This window comes from Micropterus dolomieu, linkage group LG06 (assembly GCF_021292245.1).
Source record: "Micropterus dolomieu isolate WLL.071019.BEF.003 ecotype Adirondacks linkage group LG06, ASM2129224v1, whole genome shotgun sequence".
NCBI lineage: Eukaryota > Metazoa > Chordata > Actinopteri > Centrarchiformes > Centrarchidae > Micropterus > Micropterus dolomieu.
In genome coordinates this window covers 22,149,411-22,173,322 of record NC_060155.1, presented here as the reverse complement: position 1 = coordinate 22,173,322, position 23,912 = coordinate 22,149,411, and the positions used below count along the sequence as shown (strand labels likewise).

Here is a 23,912-nt window from a genome sequence, read left to right as displayed (position 1 = left end):
TGCACTTCGATCTTGCACTTTACCGTCCCGTCGAGTGATCCCAAGCAGCCCGCAAGATGACCATCAACACCCTGGCTAAAGGAGGATGGCACCGGGAGCAAATGGCCTGTTTTCGAAAGGTAAGACTGTGTGATTCTGTCTCCGTTGGTTTGTTTTCATGATTTGAAACATTGAACTGTAGATATAACCCATGCCTGAATCGAAAACATTCAATAGCCTATGAAGGAGTGCAAGAATGAAAACAAGCTATGAAAGGGTGGAACATTTAATATTGGCATTGTTATTCTGAATTTATTTCTGACTTATACAGTTTAGTGTGTTTTGACTGTTTTCCTGTAGCCTAATAGTGTGTATCTGCATGCTCATGTGTGTGAATACGTGTGTGTGTGTGTGTGTGTGTGTGTTCCCCTGACAGATGGAGAGAGTGATTGTGGCCATGCAGGACCCTGATATGGGCATGAAGATGAGAAACCAGAGGCTCCTTATTACTGTCATTCCACACGCCATGACAGGTGTGTGTATGTGTGTGTTTGTGTGTGTATATATGTTTCCATTTATGTCAGCTTGCATTAGCATCTGTGTGTGGACCTGCACACTGCAGCTTGTGTTTTTCCCAGTGGTTATGCATAATGCAGTAGTGAATTTTGGAAAATTCTGTGCAGAGTAGAAGGAGGAATTTTATCCTTTTTTCTTGTCTCCTTTCTTACTGTCTCTCTCTTTTTCTTCAGGCCGTGATATAATAGACTGGTTGACCCAGAAATACAATATCTGCGAGGAGGGTAAGAGACTAATTCATACATTTTTTGTGTGTTATAGAAAGTATTTGCTGTAATTCTCAGTTTCAGTATGACTTGCTTGTTGTGTGTCGTTGCCAGGATATGGTGTTTTCTCTCAAGCTGACGAGGTAGTGATGTGTGTGTGAGTGTGTGCCTATTGTTGGGGTTGCTATTTCCAGTAAACAGGAATAGGGCGAGCCTCAGAGGATCCAAGTTTGATTAACTCACCTGATGATCTGGGTTTGATTAGCATCCCTGTGGAGATTTTCACCTCAGGAGACTTTACCCTACCTGAACTAAATTAGATGTTGAAAAAAAAAAAGTAGTCCTCTGGTCCCTCTTGCCCCAGAGCAGACTAAAGGAGGAAGGAGAAGGAGTCAGCCAACAAGGGAGAAAGAGAGATAGAGAGAGTGGTAAAAGCTGATTAAAATGCAGCGCACAGCTTTTTTTGGTAGCTGTCAGTCATAAAAGTAGGGCTCTTTAACAAATGAGGAGAGACTGAAGATTGATGATGCATTTCATCACTGGAACAAAGCCTTGATTCGAGATTGCTGACAGGGTGCAAAAAAAGCACGACAAATTAGGTCCTCAGCATTTTATACTAACTTCATTCCTTGTGGCCAATTCATAGGATCATTTTCCGCATTCAGTTTGTTCAATGTAAGTGCTTCATCCCTAATGAAATCAACAACTCATTCAGGTGCCATCAAACATGATACAGTTTAAATAATAAATAATAAACCTGGATAATATGTTAATTATTTTCTAACTTAGTATAGTTTGTCCTATGAATATGCATCCAAAACATTCACCGTATCATTCAGGGTGTCCAAGCTCGAAAAAACAAAAGCCGGCTTGACAATCATCTGCAGAAACTGTGAAACAGTCCAGTTATTAGTTTCTTCTGTGGCATTTAACAGAAGCACTGCACGTTGGAGGCATGCTGGTGAGATACGGCTACATTTACCCTCTCAAGGAGCCGAGATCTCTTGTGTTACGGCCTGATGAGTCGCCCTACCGCTTCCAGGTAAGTCGATCATTCCCCATGTAGTACATTCATTCTGCCTGCTTGTAAAAAAATCATCACCCACATACCAGTTTAAATGCTTCACCACCTTTTTACTGAGCTGTCGCCTTCTCTCTGTCACTGTGTAGCTCCCTTTCTTCCTCTCACTCCATTAGCCGACTTCCTAATCCCCCATCAATCTGCCTCTCTCTGCCGCCACGTTTTCACCACCCGCTTCACTATCAATCTCTATCAGAAATGTCTCAAAAAAATGTCTTGTGTTTCTCAGACTCCGTACTTCTGGACTAGTACCCGGTGGCCTGCCTCAGAGCTAGACTATGGTAATGCCAAAAACAAACTGAAGAAGGGATCTCAATAGGGTGACGAGAAATGACATGCGTTGTCAGCGCAAGTAAAAGCCCTTTACATATTATATATTTAATTGTGAGGGGAAGCAACCATTTTCCACCCATCATCATTCTATAAAATGTGACAAACTACCAATAATTCTACGCATGAAAGCTTTCATTTCAAATACGACCTCATACAAGAGTCCTACATTTATAGGAGTTTTGGGCAGAACGATGTAGATCAGGGCATAAATCTCTTAACCTCCATTTAAATTTATTTCTTAACTGTTTTTGTTTTCCTTTTTATCAGCAATCTATTTGGCTAAAAAGAACATAAGAAAACAAGGAGAACTGATGGAATATGAAAAGGTGAGGAAAGTGTGTGTCTACGTGTGGAAGTAAGAGAGAGAATGTGTGCGCGTGTCATGAATTATGCAGTAGTGTGTCTGGGGTTTATGTCATTATTCATTTTATAAATTCTAGTCCTCATTTCTCTCTCAGTTTCTTTTCTTATTCATCGCTTGTCCCTTCTCCTCTTCCTTTTTTAGGAGAGGTACAGTCTGTTGCACAAGAGGATCAACCACACCTGGGACTTTGTGGTGATGCAAGCCAGAGAGCAACTCAGGTACACTCAGACATGCACACCCATGTGCACACCCACACCCACACTGACACTAACTTACAGTGTGATTTATGATTAGAGCATCCAAACAGAGGCGGAAGGCTGACCGCATTGTTCTAGAGTGTCAGGAGCAGGCTTACTGGCTCATCAACAGACCCCCGGTATGTTCACTATTATTATACTCTACTGAGTTGGAACTATGTACTATACTACACTACGCTACACTTCACTATACTTCACAACACTATACTACACTATACTTCACAACACTATACTACACTACACTTCACTATACTTCACAACACTATACTACACTACACTTCACAACACTATACTACACTACACTTCACTATACTTCACAACACTATACTACACTACACTTCACTATACTTCACAACACTATACTACACTACACTTCACAACACTTCACAACACTATACTACACTACACTTCACTATACTTCACAACACTATACTACACTACACTTCACAACACTTCACAACACTATACTACACTCTACTTTACTAAACTTTACTACACTATAGGCTACTTATACTACACTTTACTATACTACACTACACTTCACTATACTTCACAACACTATACTACACTACACTTCACTATACTTCACAACACTATACTACACTACACTTCACAACACTATACTACACTACACTTCACTATACTTCACAACACTATACTACACTACACTTCACAACACTATACTACACTACACTTCACTATACTTCACAACACTATACTACACTCTACTTTACTAAACTTTACTACACTATAGGCTACTTATACTACACTTTACTATACTACACTACACTACACTATACTTTACCGTACTATACTATGCTATACTACACTACATTACACTATACTGCGCTACACTGAACTACACTACACTATACTTTACCGTACTATACTACACTACACTATACTATACTTTACTATACTATACTACATTACACTACACTATACTACACTATACCATACTACAATACACTATACTACAACCTTCTACACTATACTATACTAAACTATACTACACTACACTTTACTATAATAAACTATACAATACTACACTACACTATAATATGCTATACTATCCTACACTATAATATGCTATACTATACTACATTATACTATACTATACTACACTACATTATATTATACTAAACTGTTCTACACTATGGTGTTCTCTAATGTGTTACTGAATACTGTGAATACTATACTATACTATGCTATACTGTAATGCTCTACACTCTACTGTACTATACTTTTCTACATTATACAATACTATACTACACTATTCTATTCTGTATTATACTATACCATACTTTACTATACTCCATGCTACAGTATTTTTAAAAAGTCAGAGGTCCCACTAATGTCATCCTCTGCCACCTACATAAAATATTCAACCCATCTGGTAAAAGCCTCAGCTGACAACAAGGGAAATACAGAGAGAGAGAGAGAGAGAGAGAGAGAGAGATGTTGGTGTTAACACCAACCTATTTGATTCTTAGAAGGAGACAGGGAGATGGATCAGAAGGGAAGAAAAAAGTGGGGTGGAGAAAGGGAAGGAGGAAAGGCATGATGGGAAGTGTAGAGGTACTGTGGGAGAGAGGAGAGGGTAAAGCAGAGGACAATGGTTTGGAGGAGGAACTCCATCTCGTCTTGCCCTTATGAATTAGGGAGGAGGGCATGGAGAAAAAGAAAGACGAAGCTGAGAATAAAAGTCAGAGCTAGTGGAGTGGAAAGCTCAAGGAAGGATAAGTGCTCCCTCACACGCATAGTTTTATCAGAGACACGCACACACACACACACACACACACACACACACACACACACATACACTCAAACACAAGCTCTGTGACAAACACACTTAGTTATTAGTGTGTGTATGTGTGTATTTTTTCAGCCTGGGGCCCATAATGTGTTGGACATGGGTCTAGAGAGACCAAATAACTTCAGCTTACCAGTTACACTGGTCAGTGACATCATCCCGTTTCTTTACTTCCTGTTTTACTGTTTATTTCCTGAAAAATCGAATGCAATAACACATCCACTATCTATTTCATTTCTTCTTGTTTTATTGCTTTTCCTCTTTCTTGCTGCTGGGATTGTTTCAAAGTAAGTGTCCAAGTGATACTATGGACAATTACAGTACAGTATAGAGGTTACAAATTTGAGGCCATGACATGACATGGTAGCCGTCTCCATTGTGCCACATGGAACTGATGGCTGATTAGAAGAAGTTCTAATTTGTGGCAGTCCAGAAACATATCCATCTGTGGTGATAATCAAATAGTATGTTTTGACCAGTATATAATATCATAGTATGCATTGCTCATTTGTCAGGTTATATCCTGTTTTAATATTCAAATCCATTGTTTGGATGACCACATACAGTAAAGACACAGGAGAGCTGCGTTTTTAATGTATAATGCTGTCATTTTGTGACCTAAAGTGATGAAACTGTGTTTCTCTTAACAGAAATAGAATAGTGACTACTACAAAAGAGAGGTAAACGTCATGCATAATTTAACTACCCTCACTTTAAGTACATTGAGTGTATGTTATAGCCCTCCCTGTGTGTGTTTTCATTTAGACGTGTGCTTTCTGCCTTTGTTTAGATTGAAACCTGTAAAAGGGCCCTTGGAAGAAACCGTGTGAAGTCATCCATCTGCCTAGAAGGGTATGTGTCAGTTTGGTGAACGCACATATACAGACACAAACACAGGCACATGTACACATACACACACAGAGTAATGGACTTGATGCTGCCTCAACTCTACGTCTGAGACTCTACATCTCTAGCACATAAGGCTTAGGGCTTCCACTATAAGAGCCACTAATGGATGCTTCCTGAGGCAAGTTGGAATTAGTGGCCATTAACTCTTATGATCTGCAGCACTAATGCAATAATACTGTGTGTATATTTTTTGTGTGTGTATGTGTGTGTGTGTGTGTATGCGTGTGCATGCAACTGCATTTGTGTGCGGATGCGCAGCTTTGTGAAATACAGCGAGCAGTACCTGAACCATGATCCCATTATGCAAGGCTGCCTTCCCAGTAACCCCTGGATCTCTGATGACACCGCGCACTGGACAATGAATACAGAAGTGTGAGATAATACATACAGATACACACACGATCACAAGTCCAAACTACGGTGCACAATAAGTGCCCACACAGTCAAATATGCATACAGTTTGGTTGGTTTCAGCTTTTGTAGCATCTATTAAAATGTCAAGTAATCACAGTAGTTTGTTATATTCGTACGCCTTTGTGCTTGGCTGTGTTTGTGTTGTTGGTGTGTCGTTGTGAACAGGGTGCCCACACCGACACGTCTTCGGGTGGAACGTTGGAGCTTCAGCTTCATGGAGCTTCTCAATGACAGCATGGGGAGGCGGGAGTTCATGACCTACCTGGAAAAAGAGTTTAGTGGTAATGAGGAGTGAAATGTTGGATCCTATTAAAAATACAATGTGCTCATCCTGAATCCTGATGGTTATCTGGAGAATTATTCATATGCAGAATCTTATTACAATAATAAAGAGAAAAAAATTATTTAAAAAAATAAATGTAATTGTTACTCATATTAACCTTAAATTGATTCTTACTCTTGTTAGCATTCAGAATTTTCTTCCCTTATGACATTTTCCAATCCCAGTGGTGAGAGATGGAAGGAGTAGATAAGGAAAAACAATATAGGTATAAGGACGGAAACAGATTTGTTCATCCATGCAGACGTATGAAATTGCCAGGGGCCAAGGTTTTCCGCAGAGGCCAGCCATCACTTTTTCCTCGCGTTGTTTTCTTCACTTCCATGCATACCCTCATGCCTCATTGTCTGTCTCTTCGCTAGCGGAGAACCTGTGTTTCTGGCAGGCCTGTGAGGATGTTAGACATGGAGAGAGTTCTAGGATCATAGAGAAAGTGGAAGAGATCTACAAGTAAGTTTACAAGCACACAAACAGAAATACAAACTTATATGTCATCAGATGACAGCTACTCTTTTGTGTGTGACTCAGAAATTTCCTGGCTCCTGGAGCTGCCCGTTGGGTCAACATCGACAGTAAGACGATGGATAAAACTCTAGAGGGGATCAGACACCCGCATCGTTTTGTCATGGACGACGCACAAATGCACATCTACTTTCTCATGAAGAAGGTCTGACATCTGACCTGTTGTAGTTTTATACTTGAAACTTTACCCTTTGGATATGGATTCTGAAAGATAGGACACTTGTCTTGGCTTGTCTTAAAGAAACACACCAATGGTTTAGCATGTTTTATCCTGTTTGCCACAAATCAATTATACTTTACATTACGGTTAATCATTTCCCAAACCATTAAAAAGATTGAATGCACTTCTACTCTTCTAGGCATCCAATGGTTATTTCCATAGAATATGAAAATCCTTTAACAGAACTTTTGATAATTACTTGAAATGAATTGTATAATCATTTGCAGGCACTATCAAGTGGTTGATTAAAGGTATTTACATTACCATGCATTCTTGATGTTCAATGTGATAAGAAGTAGTCTGCTAAATGATTTTCACATTATTGGCTACCTGATAGAGTTGGGGAAAACGCATACATAACAAAAAAAGATCTAAAACAGTTTAGCCTGCATTCAAAAATGGTCAGGCAAAATGTAAACCAAATGTAGTTAAGGAGCTAAGTCCTGCAAACACACTGGGATGGTCTTTCCAGTTTTAATGTTGTAGCAGTCACTGTAGAACTCACAAGTAAGTAAAACCTTATTTGCATAGCACATGTCATTCAGGGGAGATACAGTGCGCTCACAATATGCTCATAAATATACTGTATATTAATAAAATGGTATTACTGGAAGCCAAAGCAGACAGGTGTGATGTGATCACATTTGTTCTTTCTTGTTAGAACTATGGCTGTAGCATTTGTTTTTTGAGTCTTTTTCGGCATTTAGGAACACATCACAATAGTCCAACTAATAAGAGATGAATGCATGTCTGCATCAGCCTGAGAAGAGAAGCCTCGTATTTTAAGATAATACAAAGGTGTTTTTGGTGTTGTTGGTGATGTGGCTCTGGAAAGAAAGACTTAAGGAAAACGAACCCAATGACTGGTATGATACTCAGAGCTGGGTTTTAGATCCAATGTCTTTGTTGAGCTGCAGGATGTTGCAGGATATCTAATTGTTTATGATTAATTCACCCTGTGATTTACCAAGGTTTAGATCTCCAGGGGACAAGGACAGGTATAACTGTGTGTCATCAGCACAATTATGATAACTTGCATTGTGTTTCCAGATTTTGATGCAAAGAGCAAACATGTACAAACTTAACTGCAGTGGATCCAGTATTGACCCCTGAGGGATGCCACATATGATGTCATCTTTCCTAGACAAAATGTCATCCATTCAGAAACCAAGAACTTTTGTTTAGTCAAAACAAACATTTTCTGTAATGTTGCTAGGTAGATTTGGAATTGCCTTTTTTTCATATATAAACTAAAAGCCGACGCATCAACTGTTGAGGTCAGCTTTATTAGAACTTAGGTGGTAATCTTGTGTGATGCCATTGTATTTGTGTGTGTGTGTGTGTGTGCTTGTTTGTGCGTATAGGACTCTTATCCAAGATATCTTAAGTCTGACCTATACAAGAACCTGCTGGCCAAAGCTGTGGTCCCCCAGGAGACAAAGAAAAGGTAACATTTCACATTAATTAGCACTCTTACTTTCCTTTTACTTAATACTTAATACTAATTACTAATAAAGTAATTCTCTAATATTACATTTCACCTTTCTTTCTCTCCTTTCACTCAGCGTGTTCCCCTTCATGAGACGCCAGCGTCACTCTAGCCCATCCCCCGCTCAGACTTTCACCCAGGCGGCGGAGGAAGACGGGCAGGCTAAGGGGGCCGGGCAAGCAGGTACTAACTCTGCAGCTGGCTCCAATGTCTGATGCTGGGCACAAAAAAGGTGTCAGACTCAATCACATCAGTCTCCATTGTCTCCGTTGGGCACCATAGCAAAATCCCAAGGAGTCCTCCTCCACCTTTTCTTTCAAGTCAAACTGTCTGTGTGAAAGCCAGAGCTTTTCTTTCACCGCTGCAACATTATCAGAGCTAGGATTTCCACATTAGAAATTCTTCTCAGAGCACAGTTGTTAATGCATACCTCATCAGCATCACATCTTATACCTAGCGCACAAGCTGTGAACAGCAGAGAAAAGAGAATTTAGAGCTACTCTTACAGCCTTTACTGCATAGTCATCCTACATCTACATCCCATCTCAGTCCAAAAACTCTGTTGTTCTTGATATTGACTCCTAATACCAAGTCTTCCTTTGTCCAACAATAGTTTTTATATAGAATCTACTCTGTCTCTCAAGCAGGTTTGGGGTATTTATAGAGCAATAGAGATGTGAAATATGTATGTAGTCAAAAATTTGCCTCAGCATGTCTGTGATTATCGTACAGTTTGCTTGTTTTGTTCATTCCATGCCGGAGCTTCACATTGTGATGGCTGTCGCTGTTAATTTTGCTCGAGCATGTTTTCATCCCAATAAAATGTCACTACATTACGGCATCCAGTGTTGTGTTGTGTTCTCAGCTCTGCATGCCGTGGTAAACTGTGAGTGTGTGTGGGACCTGTGATCAGGCTGTTATTTTTAAACCGACTTCCTCTTGTCCTCTCTCAACTATTTCAAGCACAAAGCCTTTATGTAGTTTGTTTTAGCATTTATTAATCTCCAGATGTGAAGGCGCATGAACATAGGAACTACTATATAATTTAGGCAATCACCAGATCAAATACAGATGTAGACATTGAAATATTTGTCATCACAGAAAGTTGTAATATTGAATTATAGAATGTCAGTAACTCAGCCCATGTTACACCTACTTGTAGAAGCTTAAAAACCAGCCGCTATTTGAAGAAAACATTGGCTCAGATCCGTTTCTTACAGTACCATCTGTCTGTATGTTGTTCACTTTCTCTACTGCTACTGTGTTGGAACGTACAAACTTCTTTTTACATGTTTCTTTTCCATCTAATAACCTTTCAGGTTTTATTTCTCCCTCTTCTTCCCTCCATTAACCCCGTGGGAGCTGCAGTTTCTTCTACGGGACTGGCTCCCTCTACTGGCTGTGTGTTCATCACCAGTACAGTGTTCATGCTCAATGTAAATTAGTGGTTCCCAATCTCACGGTGGTACAGTGGTTAGCCTCACAGCAAGAAGGTTGTGGGTTCAAACCCCGGTTGCCCCGGCCTTTCTGTGTGGAGTTTGCATGTTCTCCCCGTGTGTGGGTTCTCTCCGGGTGCTCCGGCTTCCTCCCACCGTCCAAAGACATGCGGACTAGGTTGATTGGTTACCCTAAATTGTCCTTAGGTTTGAGCGTGAGTGGCTGTCTAGGTGTGGCCCTGCGATGGACTGGCGACCTGTCCAGGGTGTACCCCGCCTTTCGCCCGATGCCAGCTGGGATTGGCTCCAGCCCCCCGCAACCCTGTACACAGGATAAGCGGTAGACGATGGATGGTTCCCAATCTTATCGGCTTGTGACCACTGAAAATGACCAAATGTCTACCCCTCATTACAGTTTAAGGCTTAAGTGTGAACATGAGTTGCAAGCAGTGTAACTAGAGTGTATTTTTTTCTTCTCAGACCATTTTATTTAAGGGAGATGGCTGAAGGTAGCCAGTATTTCAAAAGAGAGAATATTTTAAAGAAAAAGAAATAATTTGGTGGACAAGAAATCTTTTTTTTTAACCCTTTTATCACCTTGAGACCCCCTATTTATCATCTATACAGGCCGTATGATAACATATCACCACTACTACTAAGCCAGGTTCCATTTAAGGTGCACAAAGTTTTTAAATTAGATTTTAGTACACACTTATATGCAGACAGTAGTGCAAATATGTCTTTGCTGCTCTCAGAAAAACAATGAGCAGTTAGGCTTCATGTTGTGATCTGTAGCACTGATCTGTGTCAGCTTTGCAGGACCCGAGAGCCCATCCCATTTACTAATGGAGGTAAGCTATATGTAGGCACACTACACTGACACACGCGCACAGTGAAATGTGTATTTCAATATGCCAAAGAAGCACTTTCTAGATTTCTGAGGATTATAATAATCCGCTTCCCTCCATTCCCCATCCTCTCTTCATGTGCGAGTGTGTGTGAGTGCCTGAGGAAAATAAAACTGTATGAGACTATCCACATAAAAAGCAATAAGCAAAAACATTCCTGAAACTCTTTATACCACAGATTTATTTTTGGTAGGCAAATCCTGTTTGGATTTTTAACAGACTGAACAGCAGCCATTCAGTAATGGAAGTAAAATGTTTAGTTTTACATGGAACATTACATGCAGTGTGAGCTAAAGTATGTTGTAGTGGAAGAACGCCCTTTCATACTCCTAGTTAAAAGTGAAAACAAAACAAAGTGATTCATACTCTCACACACAAGCAAAAAAACAATTTCAACAATGAAAGGAAGACTGCAATTTCAAACTGTGCAATGAGACAATCATCACAGAATGGGACACTTAAGACACGTGACGCACTTTAGTACGGAAAGTGTTTCTGTGGTGCAAAAGGTCAAAACACACACTCATGCGGTACACTCATTCACAGAAACTTTCAGGCAAGAGGCGGCACTGGACACAGTAATCTCAATATACATTCATAAAGAGCCCATTCACACACATTTGGGCTATATACACATTAAAAACAGATTCCACTATGTAATCATAAAAGTGCAGCGGAATAAATGCCAGTAAAAAGTAAGGACTGGTAAGGATTTAGTGAAGATAAACAGAGGAGATGAGAAGAAAAGACAGAGTCATTCACTTTCACTACAGTCTGTACATGAACCTAATATCCTGCTATATAGTATTTAGTATTGTATTTAAAAATGTGGATTTATTTATTTATTTTTAATGGAATAAGGTGGCTCCCTGTATCCCAAAACTACGCTGTCATCTGTCCACATTTCACATGCTCACTTGTCTAAAAGCCCATGAATTACAGCTGAACTTGACATCATGGGAAGGCATGATACATGTGGTAAGCAGAAAAAGTAATTTAATGGTTTTAAATAATTTCTAGTTGAAGCTTTTAACTACTTTTAATTCTGATTTCATCAGATGATGAAGGCCATGTTATATGGTTGAAAGATTTTTAAAAAAAAGCTAGAAAGTGGACCTTGAGTTCTGAAATGGATTTAAAAATAAATATTTGCCCAGGCCAGTGGGATAAATGAAAATAGAGGATGATACAAGAATGATGATTTTTTTTACATCAACTATAAATATAGTATAATTTATCAGCAGACTCCAAGATAGGCTGAATATAAAGCAGTGCTAATACTTTTAAATATTTCAAACATGAATTTCCTAGCCTAGTACAACAAGTACATACACAAATATGTACAAACTCCTGGTCCTGAGATCCAAAGTCAGGTGGTGTGCTAGCTGAAGGCTTTGATGCTCACCCATAAGCTGGTGCAAATGACCTTGGAGGTTTCAGCAGGTTGGATTTGGGTTAAACGGAGTGTTTGTGTGTTTCAGGATGTCTGTAAGCAAATCTTTTTATTTATGACTTTCAGAGATATTTTTATTTCAATAAAAAACAAACAAAAAAACCCAGTTTCAAACCATGTAAATGTGAACATGGAACTGGTAGACTTATGAGAATATCGGTCTAGATTTGATTTTAAAAGGCTCTATTCAAGATATTAACAAACTTTGAGTATGAACAAACATATTGTAAGATTTTGTCAACATGAGCAGACACACGTGCTTGAGTGCTGAGTTACAATCAATGCGTAGTCACTTTGCTTCCTTACAGCATCACTTGTCCTACTATGTGACAGTGTAGAGTTCATCCTTGCTGCTCTGACAGAGCGTGTATCCACAAACCCGGGGTCTCCAGCTCCAGCTCCAGCTCCAGCCCCTGCTCCAGCCCAACGCCTCCCTGTCCTTCTCCTTCGGCGGCAGCAGGAAGACAACACAGCTGGCCACCAGGATGTGCCACAGCGAGTGTGTGTAGTAGTAGTTGTCCTCTGTCTCGGCAAAAATGTACAAACATACCCCGATCAGAGCACAGACCGCCCCGGGTATCAGGTAGAGGACCCATCGTTTCCAAGACGGCGGGTAACAGTGTCGTCGCCGCACCCCTCGGTACACCTGTAAACAAAAGAGATGTGCATTGAGCAACAGCAGATTCCCATCAGATAGTGTTTTAGAGACTTCCTGTAGTATGATGGTGTATATCTTACCCAGGAAATGACCATGAACAGAATGGCACAGAGGATGGGGCCCAGCATGTTCCACAGACCTTTGCGGTCCAGCTGCACTGACATGGCTATCAGCAGAGCCCCAAGCATAAACAGAGCCTGCACACACAAAGCATTAAGAAAAAGACAATAATAAACACATTTTAGCACAAACTGTCCTCTATAAATTGTGATAATAGTATTGCAGATAAAATAAATAAAATAGGCGCGAGTCATTGTCTTCTTACATATTTGAATGTGTCTTTGATTCGAGCCATGCACAGGATGGTGACCCAGATGGAACAGACTGACCCCAGGAAGTCACAGTATTGTAGCGCATCGTAGTCCATTATGCACAGTACGGCTACACCTGGCTGGTCACACGCATGGTAGAACTAGAATATGAAAAAAGAAAAAAAAGAAACCATAGTTACATATAAAATGTTTTTTATGTAGTGTCCTGAAATAGATGAAGTGAGACAGTAAACTGCATCCATCTTTCAAAAACATAAATCGATAGGCACATTATTGTTTAGTAGTACTTTTAGTTTATTATTATTAGCTGATGCATGGCTGAAGGATGCACATGGCTGCAGTCTTGATTTTTCCATCCCTATACCATACCAATATTCTATTGTGTTACATAGAATTAGGTCATAAACTTAATTGTAAAAAGGTACATTCTGTGATAAAACTGTGGCTGGCAGTCTTCACAGTCTTGTGATGATGGTCAGTTTGTCTTGAGGTCGCTTGGACTCACTGAAATTGTACTAGAAGAGATGCTCGCTTTGATTTATTGAAACTTCATACTGCAACCCAAAAGAATATGAGCAATAAAAACTGCAATAAGTATTTCCACAGGTATGAAACAGTGTATGTGTGTTTCTACCGTGGAGAAGAACATTGTGAAGAGGTAGACGGAGGCCTCAGTGATGTAGCTGTGTTTGACGGCCACCACGATGGCAGGCAGGAAGAACAGGTTACTGAGCGTGAGCAGCAGAGTCGCCGTCAACTGGTGACTGTACGACTGAGCTGTGGAACCATCAGTGCAGCCCCAACCGCTCCAGCCTGCATACACACACACAGAGGCAAAAAGCCTAACTATTTAATTTATACATCAAAAAAAGAAAAAAAAAAGTTACAGTGATGTATTTAAAAAGGTAGATTGCAGTGAGGTGACTGGGCTACAGGGAACATTGATGCTAAATGTTGAGTTTAGTGAAGATAGATAGATACATACATAGGTGTGTGTGTGTGTGTGTGTGTGTGTGTGTGTGTGTCATACCAGCCTTGCAGACACAGGCAGCGTAAAGGTAGCTGTAGGATCTCAAAAGTCTACATTCACCATATGTCCCACAGTCCTCTACACAGGCAGTGATGAACACCTCTGGGACCACAGACACCACTGACATATTACCACAGTCAGAGCTGCAAGAAACACATACACTTTAAAACTGGAACTCAGTGGCTCAACCTTCTGAGACCTCTACGTGTGGACTGCAAATGGGCACTTCCCTGTTATTCAGTAAGTCGTTCAACAGCCACATTCATACGCACAAAAAAATATGGATTTGTGCTGTAAGTATAGATTTCAAAATAAGAACAAATGTATAACAAACTGTAGTGTTACATAAAACATTTTATATAGTGTGTGTGTCTAATGTCACACTGTAAAAAAGTATTCATGTATAAGTAGATTTAACAGTTACAATACAAATTTTTTTCCCCCTTCCCCCCCCCACCCGATGAACAAGTATACAGAGGCATTGCATCCTCAATGTGCAGACTGTTTAAGTGTGTGTGTGAATTTCAAAAACATCTATTGCCTGTTGAGAGTATGGTCATAAACATGTAATATGCATGTGAGTGTGTTACCTGTTGCATGTGAGCTGCAGGGTGAGGTACCATGTTGTTGCCTGAGGGAAAGGCAGCCTGACGACAGCTTTAGGAACACTGGCATTTACACGAACACCAAATCCTCCAAACAAGCCTGCAGATAAAGCACACACACACACGAGAATTGTCTCCAAATTTTATTCTCATAATGCAAAGTCAAGCTTCCTGCTTAATTATGTGTTGCTAGGAATTGGTGTTAGCACACACTACTCCAAAATAACACCTATTTCCTCATCGCTGCTTAGAATATCCTTATGACTATTTCCGAGTCATAATGAAGTTGGAACCTATCCCATCACAGTCATTCCATTTGTAGTAAAAACCTAACCTTTCCAGTTTAATCAGCTGATTTCCTGATTAGTTAACCTACAGCAGTTATCTGTTCTACCTGTGTGACAGGGTTGAGAGTTGTTGAGTTTGAAGACTGGAGCCCAGGGAGAGAGACAGGCCACCACACTGCTGCTGTTCCCCAGGGTTACATTAGTCTACACACACACACACACACACACACACACACACACACGTTGAAAAAACCATGAAAGCTTAACTCTGAATCTAATCGCACATGTATGTGTAGTAATTCTGTAGTACTCACAGTGTTGAGTGTGAGCTCTAGGTTGAGTGTACCACCAGTGGCTTGTATTTGCAGGGGGTAGGTGAGCAGTGTGGGGTGTGTATCCGTAACGCTGACGTTGGGTCCGTTGGCAGGAGTGAATCTGAGCGACAGAACATCCACCTCGTCGTAGAGCACAGGGATGCTCCACACACACGCCGACGCTGATAGCGGAGTTAACAGTGATGCTGATTCGCCGCTTAACGCGACCTCGTCTGTAACCACAGAGTTGTTTCCTGCTGATGTTGAGTTGCTATAGCTGCTGTTGCCACGGAGCCTGTTGATGTCATCATCTGCTTTAAGGCCTACACTCTTTGGTTTACATATCACTGAGGCAGACACACAAATACAGAATAGAGAAAATGCACACAGGTAGTGGATTAGAACAGAGATATAATGTGTTAAACGTATGTTTAAGGATGTGACCACGTGTTTGTGTTCACCTGTGTAGTTTGAGACGATACTAAAGGTCACAGTGCGGTTGTCTTGGCTGCTCTCCACGACAACTCGTAACCAGGTAGCCCAAGGAGGGTTAGAAAGAGCTGCAGAGCAGCCAATCCCTGAGCAGTTCACCGTTACCGGGCCATGCTGCAGAGAGGCGGAGCCAAGCCTGAGAACCAGTGAACAGTTTCCATTGTCTTCTCCCTCCCCTGACGAACAGTCAGCCACAGAGACAAAGAGAGAAGAGGCAAACTCTGGAACATACAATCTAAGACAGACACAAATACATTAACTGTACTGACATAGACTGATAGGAAAAATATAAAACAGAACGGGACCACAGGAAATGCATACAATTGTAGACACAGGCACTTCTTACTTAAGGCGTGCAGGTCTGTCAGGTGCTGCAGTCTGTTGGAGGAATGCACCCTGCTGTAAAATGGGCGTGTCCACTGCTCTCCTGATTGATAGCTGAGGCTGGAAGAAGTAGGAGCAGGATGGAAAGCCCTAACAGATAAACAAAAAAATATATATTAGACAGACACACACAGTTTTACAGAGGACTGACACACAAATAAGAGAAGTCAATAGTAAGATCAACAGTCAAACCATGGGGGACTATTCTACACAAAAAATGTCAAATACCGGTAAAGAGATAATTGTGAACAGAAATGTTCTTTAAAGGCCAGCCCTTGGTAAATAAGAGTGCCCCTACTATCAAGAACAATACTGTAATATGAACAGGGACCAAGAAAAAAAACAAAGCAGAAGAATGTGGTTTGGCTACTTAACGTAACAAACAAAGCATCTACCTCCTGCTCCGGTGGAACAGGTTAAGTAACAGGGAAAATTACAAGTAGAGCAGCTGGAGGACTCATCAATGCAAAACAACATTCTTATTCAGACAAATATGACAGACACAAACATCAAAAGTTAAAATAAGTTTTGACATATTCAGGCCAAAAAAATTGTGTCAAATCTTCTTTCAAAATGGTCATTATGAAAACTAAGCTGACCCAACTAACCAACATCCTATTCAACATCGTAGTACCGTTTACCACCAGTGTAGGCGGTTAGAGTTTGTCAACCCTGAGTTTGCTTGATAACTCCCCGAGTTAAATCGGAGTAGGTTCGGTAGTATAGGCCACAACAACAAGCATGCACTGTGTACAGCGCTATACAAACCTTCTGCTCTATGCGCCCGTCATCTTCAGGCAAGTGGGCAGCGACGTACCAATCACCTGGAGCAGGATTAGAGATGTTAATTGTTGTAGAGCTGTGTGACGTCACTGGTAGGATCAGAGACAGACAGGGGCTCCATAGTGTTGCATTGGGGAACACTGATCCTATTGGGTTAATAACTGGAGGGGCACCCCATTGAATATGGCTACAAAAGAGAGAGAGAGAGAGAAATGTTAAATAAATAGCAGTGAAAACAAGTAGCTGTTTTCATGATGCAGGACTTAGTGTAGCTTACATGCTGACGTTGTGTTGTCCACAGTGGAAGGTGTGGCCCTTGGTGACAGAGAACAGCCAGCGAGCGATGGCAGTCTCCTCTGGTATATGAAACCTTTGCAGCCTCACATTTCCATACCAACCATACTTTGACAACTTCTGGGCTGGTTTGGACGAGAGCTCTGATACAAACGTCACTTGTCCATCTGTAGGGCACAAGACTTCATTGTATGAAAATGCACAGTATAGTAGACACAGGTTGCAGAAAAGAAAAAGACCCATGTCAATAGATTATGCATCTAGGGTTAACCTGGAAGTAAACAAGTTTAAATTACACGCCATATGATTATTGTGTCTGTGTCTCTAGATGTTAATGTAGAAATCGTTCATATTTTTCCTTTACTTTTTAAAATGTAATTTCCATATTGTATTTGTGAGAGGTGATAAAAGTGAAGGAGAAAATGAAGGAAAAAAGGGGAAGCAGTTTCGCCACATTATACTAGATGTCTGTGAAGGTTCTCAGGCATCCAGGTCATAGTTATCCAAGGACTTGTTTGATGGTACCTTGATTTTAACCTTCCTTGGACACATTATGCTAGAACTGCAACATTACAATGGAACAATTAATAAAAACATTCTTTAAAAAAAATGTAACTAATAAATTCATCCAAATAACACCTGATGCAACTACATACAGTGCAACTAACAAAGTTAGACTCTGTAAGAGGGAACAGTGGAGAAGATAATGTGCCTACCTGGTAGTGGAGAACCAGGTTCGATTCCCACAGTGACACATCCACCAATCTGTCCCTGAGCAAGACACTTGAGCCCTAGTTGCTCCAGAGGCATGCATCCTCTGACATACACTTACTGGCCACTTTATTTAGGTACACCGCGCTAGTACCAGGTTGGACCCCTTTTGCCTTCAGAAATGTCTTAATTCTTTGTGCCATATTTTCAACAAGGTGTTGGAAGTCTCAGAGACTTTGGTCCATATTGACATGATAGCATCACGCGGTTGCTGCAGATTTTCTCGGCTGCACATCCATCATGCAAATCGTTCGACCACATCCCAAAGGTGCTCTACTGGACTGAAATCTGGAGACTGTGGAGGCCGTTGAAGTACAGTGAACATCTCGTACCAGTCTATCTATTCTCCTCGGACATCAACAAGGCATTTTTGTCCACACAACTGGACTCACTGGATATTTTCTCTTTTTCGGACCATTCTCAGTAAACTCTAGAGATGGTTTTGCATGAAAATCCCAGACGATCAGCAGTTTCTGAAATACTCAGACCAGCCCGTCTGGCACCAACGATCACGTTCAGTCTCTTAAATCCCCTTTCTTCCCCATTTTGATGCTCGGTTTGAACTTCAGCAAGTTGTCTTAACGTCCACATGCCTAAATGCATCGAGTTGCTACCATGTGATTGGCTGATTAACTATATGTTTTAACAAGCAATTGGACATGTGTACCTAATAAAGTGGCCGGGTGAGTGTATATAGCAGTTGTAAGTCGATTTGGATATAAGCGCCAGCTAAATGAGTAAATGTAATGTAGAACATCAGAGAAATGCTGTCAAACTAATTTAGGGCTGAAAGCTAAACTTTGTTAAACGGCATGTAACGTTACAAACAGCCCACTGAAGTTAAGTTAAATAATAAATTAGCAGCATGATTGAATGAGATAACGTATACGGTAATGATACATGTTGTACCTCTTTAACAACGTGCATGTGAGCATAAGCAACTTTTTGTTTTTTACTGGACGCACTCTGGCATTTAGGTAAAGTTGGTGAACGACCAAGTCGAGAGAGTTAGCAAACATGCTAACACTAGTTTCCTCCGCTGAGAACACTTACCGTCTCCCAATGTGCAACCCGTCAGGGCGATGAAAAAGAGAACACGCAGAAAACAAAATGTCATGTTTTCTTTACGAGTGTCTGAATCATTACATCGTCATTAATCCGCCTGTAATGTCACACAAACCTAATCTATGCGGGTAAACCATCCCACCTGCACACTTCCTGATTTCCATGGTTAAATACACGACAACGTCACAGAAGTGTTGCCTTTGCTGTCTGTCGGAAAGATGAACATCATACACATGAACGACTTGTTAGTAACGAATTGGCATTTCTTCAAATCATAGCATAGAATATCATTAAAGTGACATTAACAACAACTTTTGAGTTCAGTTATGTTCAGTTCACCTATTATTATCCCAAGTGGGAAACTGGACTTGCAGTCAGGGCACAAGATAAAACATACATTTTGACAAGGATCAAAATAAACACCACAAATACACTAAAGATGCACACATAGAAAAAAATAAAGCCAAACACAATATACAAATATGAATTAGGTAGAATATTCTTTGCCTTATTGTTATTGTTATTTTCGTGCTCTCTATGTGTTTTATCATGTACCACTTTAGGATTTGTTTCAATATAAAGTGCATTATTAACATTTATATATATTAGTCCATGAACAACAGCACATGTGTTAATTACAATGTTAACACTTAAAAGTACAAGCTTGAGAGAAATAAATCAGCACATTCACTTCTCTGCTGTTTGGGTTGAGAGACAAGAAAGACCTCCAATAAATAGGCAACTTTTTGTCTGGTTTATTACCAACAGATGCATCAGACTCATTCCGCAACAATTTAAGCGGAGCAATGGCATCATCTTTAAAATCCTCACAGGTTTATTGTTGCGTTTTATCCACAATTATGAAAAAACTCAAAGAGACTGGACAATGAATGAGAAATAAGCACAAAAATGACTACTATTCTTGTCTCATAAATAAGATAAGACATTGACATCAGACTTAGTTAAAACCTGAAGTTGATGATCAACAATATCTAAAATTCAAGTCCCCAGTGTGAAAAAAACTAATCAGAGAATGACACAACACCTTGAAAAAAAGCTCCTTCATGTTTGTGATTTTTTTTTTTTTTACTAAAAGTGTTTTAAGTCTAATGAAAAAAGCAAACATCCTACCCAAAAACACAGACAGAGTGAGTAGTGACACAGAGGCTGTGACACAATCATTCTCAAGCATCATTCATCATTCATTCATCAGTGTCAAAGTGCATTTTAAACCCCTGGCTTACTGGCAGTTAACTGTTGGGGAAAGTAGCTTCAAATCAAAGATCATACATTTAAATTGTGCTTGTAGAAGATCATAAAAATGTCACATCATCCTGTGACTCCACCCAGCACCACTGAGCATCATAACCCAGCAAACTCGTCTCTCTATTGGGCTCCCTCTCTTCCTCTTCCATTGTATTGTTCTGAGAGGCTCGGAAACTCTCCTGAGTTTTGTGCTCTGTCTCTATCTCCCCTGACTGTTTATTGAGGGAAAAACTACCAGTATCCACTTCTCTTCTTGTTCTGTTTGATCTGAGCAGAGCTCTTCTGATGGTGGCAGCACCAGCTTTGATGTCTTGTAATGGAGCTGCATTCATTTTTTGTGGTTGTAACTTTGGTGTTTTGGTACTTGCCAAACCGTTGGCAGGACTAGATGATGCCTTACCATGACTGCCATGTGTGGAACAACCAACCTCAAACTTGGAGGTGGAAGGGTTAGGAGGTCTTGCTTCAGAAGGTCTGGGGCTCAGCATCTCACCATGGTGAGTGTGTGGTGGGTGATCTTCTGAATCCTCACTAGTGGTTTCAGTCAAATCCTGAGTTGGACTCAGGCTTCCTCTGTGGGAGCAACAGCAGAAATATTGACTCACATATGAATTCCTCAGCGGTAAAACTGAAAATGCTTCTAGATCTACATTGAGCATGATTCAGCTGTTAAAAGTGTCTCAGGGTTTTTGCTTTAATCTGCATCCCTGGTTAACACACACAGAGCACTAGTGAAGTAAATGTACTAATACTATTTGGGAAACATTTTTGTGTGTTGAATGAAAACAGCTACACTCCAAGGAAAGAAGTGGCAAAACATTTGCTTTGATTTGCAAAGATGTTTGGAAATTCTCATGTCAAGAGTTTTTACCTGACTGCTGATCTGATCCTATTCTATTTTTCACATCCTGAAAATTCAAGTCATGTACTCCTTGAAAAACACTAAATTATGTCAATTATGTGAGATAAAGCTGTTTCAGTTAAGTTGAAAATAAATGTTATGTTTACGGTTCTTTTATCTGAACATATATTGTCGTATTGCATACTTTCTGCAATGCAAGTGTCCGTGGTGTTAATGAAGACTCAACTCTACTAAACCAATATTTTGGCTAAGGTCATGGAAAGATTTGATTGTGTTATTACTTTGTTAAATGCATTTTTTTATACATATAATGTGATATTAGTTTGTATGAAAATACGTGCACATTTCATTGAGAACAGATTCCTGTGCACCTGCCCAACTAAACTCTGTTCTGTACCTGCAGGGGGACATTGAGGGCCCATGCTCCTCCACAGTCACCAGGCTGCTCAGGCTGCCTGTCAAGCTGCTGCCACGGCTGACTAAGGCACCCTGCTCCTCCATCAGCCAACGCATGGCCTCGATACCCTCGTGCACGGCCACCAGCTGTCGCAGAATCCTCACATCTGCAGAACGCAGCCACCTCTGCATGAATAGTGGAGTGTTAGGCTAAGCGTGATACAGGTGTAAATAAGGGAAGGTACACACACACACACACACACACACACACACACACACTAGTGAGCCCCGCCCCCACTTACATAAAGCAGAAGAAAATAGCAATAGAACACAAAGAAGTGAAGAGGCAGAGAATGAGCAGTGGAATCTAGTCAGAATGTGTCAAACGAATGGAGGTGTATGAGAGAGAAGCCAGGTGAGGGGTGTGGTGGAAAGATGGGTGACAGTGTCTGTCATTAGGCATTAAAATGAGCAGGTGAAGTGGCTCAGAGTGGAACTCAGTGGTTTTGAAATTTTTACAGTCCAGAGAAAAACATGTCATCAGACCAAGAGAGCAGAGCAGTGATCGCTTAAAACAAGTTGTGCAAGTTGTGGAACTCCTCAAATATGAAAAGATGGACAGACAAGCAGGCGCACACACACGCACACACACACACACACACACACACACACACACACAGACACACAGTGTCAAGACAGAAGGGAACTGTTTTGTCCATTTACAGACATGCATAGGCACACAGTATTCATTTCTGAGAAAATAGGGATCTTTACCATCTCTTGTTTTAAGTTGCTTATTTTGTCAGAAAAGCTGTCGCTGGAGGCAGAGCCGCGGTCTCCCCTGTCGACCGCATCAGACCTCCAACCATCTTCACAGTCTGCAGCATCCCTCATCCAAATCAGAAGACTTTCCGGTGTTTTCCTGCCAACCTTATTTTCCAGTTCTTTCAGATCTGGAAAGGAATCGTTGAGGATTTCCTCTGCCATACCACCGCGCAGTAATCACACAGCTCCCAAGTAATCCGATCGGTGGCTTTGGATGAGCCAAGTACGCAAAGTCACTTCGGCTTTCCAACTTCCACTGTGAGAAGTTAGACAACACAGATACTACTCTCCTACGCTTGTCGATCAACAACAAAGTCCACACGTTATATTCCTGAACGCTCCACAATAAACCATGATCACGGCTGACAAACCCGCCACAGAAGCGCAGAACAAGCCATGAAAACGCTGGAAGTGTGAACGCGCAAATCACCTGCCCTGCTGACAGAGGTGCTGCTTGTATGTAGCCCAGAACATGATGCTGGAAAGTGGAAATACTCTTTGTGTAGTCCTTAAACAAACAATAGTGGGAGTTTCATACCAGCGGTCACATGAAGAGGCTTCAGTAACACCTGTGCGAGCAACTGGTGACAGCGCAGAACAAGTTGACTTTGATTAGAGTCAACTTAAAACATTGTTTTCCTGCTCTTACAAATAAAAACCTTGACCACATGAAAAACAAATAGGACTTTATTAGTTAGCCACTAATATGAAATCTTTATTAGATAAATAGTCCATAGCCAATTTATATTAGACTTATAGACTTATATTTTATCATGTAGGCTAACCTTTTAAATGTATTAATCAGAATGTAACCTAAGTAAACAATAGCCACATAAATGAAATAGGCCAAGGGGTATGTGCCTAATTTACAGGTAGCTTAATGTCTAGGCCTAAATCTCTCCCTGATGAGGCATTGACGCCTATTTAGTCAAATAGCCTACAGCCTAATGTTATATTATTATCATCATTATTAAAATTGCTATCATTATAAGTACTATTATTCATATTCTGTCTGCACCACTACGACTTTTACTGTTTTTGTATTTCTGTGTGGCTATTGTGTTGGCTGCTTCTCCCCTGCTTGTGGTGGACATAAAGCTACTTTACCTTTTGTAAAAATGACACGCCCTCTGTACACAGTTAGCCCCCAAATATGCTGTTTGCAATTGCACTAAACCAATTTTGACGCAAAAATTATTACATTTATAAAATTAGCATTCATGCGACATTACTAAAAGTATTTTAAAT

At 40.6% G+C, this 23,912-nt stretch overlaps 2 protein-coding genes and 1 long non-coding RNA gene across 3 annotated transcripts; 1 reads left to right on the top strand and 2 right to left on the bottom strand.

Moving 5' to 3' along the window:
- Positions 1–22,005, top strand: rgs11 (regulator of G protein signaling 11). The gene is given in 18 exon segments (XM_046051981.1): positions 1–119; positions 416–512; positions 729–779; positions 1,697–1,803; positions 2,072–2,123; positions 2,443–2,501; positions 2,681–2,757; positions 2,834–2,915; positions 4,685–4,753; positions 5,260–5,289; positions 5,400–5,461; positions 5,777–5,890; positions 6,098–6,213; positions 6,635–6,722; positions 6,801–6,939; positions 8,379–8,461; positions 8,580–8,686; positions 21,847–22,005. Coding segments are annotated over 18 exon segments (1,407 nt in total). The 5' UTR covers positions 1–56; the 3' UTR covers positions 21,858–22,005.
- LOC123972467 lies at positions 6,055–8,722 on the bottom strand. The gene is made up of 3 exons (XR_006825416.1): positions 8,556–8,722; positions 6,373–6,659; positions 6,055–6,194 (listed from the first exon to the last, which is right to left on the bottom strand). It is a non-coding gene; the product is annotated as an uncharacterized LOC123972467 (long non-coding RNA).
- Positions 11,011–19,477, bottom strand: pgap6 (post-glycosylphosphatidylinositol attachment to proteins 6). The gene is made up of 13 exons (XM_046051980.1): positions 19,304–19,477; positions 17,463–17,646; positions 17,171–17,372; positions 16,365–16,492; positions 15,988–16,253; positions 15,527–15,873; positions 15,320–15,416; positions 14,911–15,025; positions 14,321–14,463; positions 13,925–14,103; positions 13,284–13,430; positions 13,039–13,155; positions 11,011–12,946 (listed from the first exon to the last, which is right to left on the bottom strand). The coding sequence occupies exons 1-13, from the start codon at positions 19,365–19,367 to the stop codon at positions 12,623–12,625; spliced, it is 2,313 nt and encodes a 770-aa protein (XP_045907936.1). The 5' UTR covers positions 19,368–19,477; the 3' UTR covers positions 11,011–12,622.
- Positions 22,006–23,912: the final 1,907 nt, after the last annotated feature.

Coding starts and splice junctions, on each gene's coding strand:
- pgap6 (XM_046051980.1), bottom strand. CDS start 19,367: ATGACATTTTGTTTTCTGCGTGTTCTCTTTTTCATCGCCCTGACGGGT. Junction 16,254..16,364: donor GACAGACCTGCACGCCTTAA/GTAAGAAGTGCC, acceptor TGTCTGTCTTAG/ATTGTATGTTCCAGAGTTTG. Junction 13,431..13,924: donor TCACAATGTTCTTCTCCACG/GTAGAAACACAC, acceptor TTCATATTCTAG/TTCTACCATGCGTGTGACCA.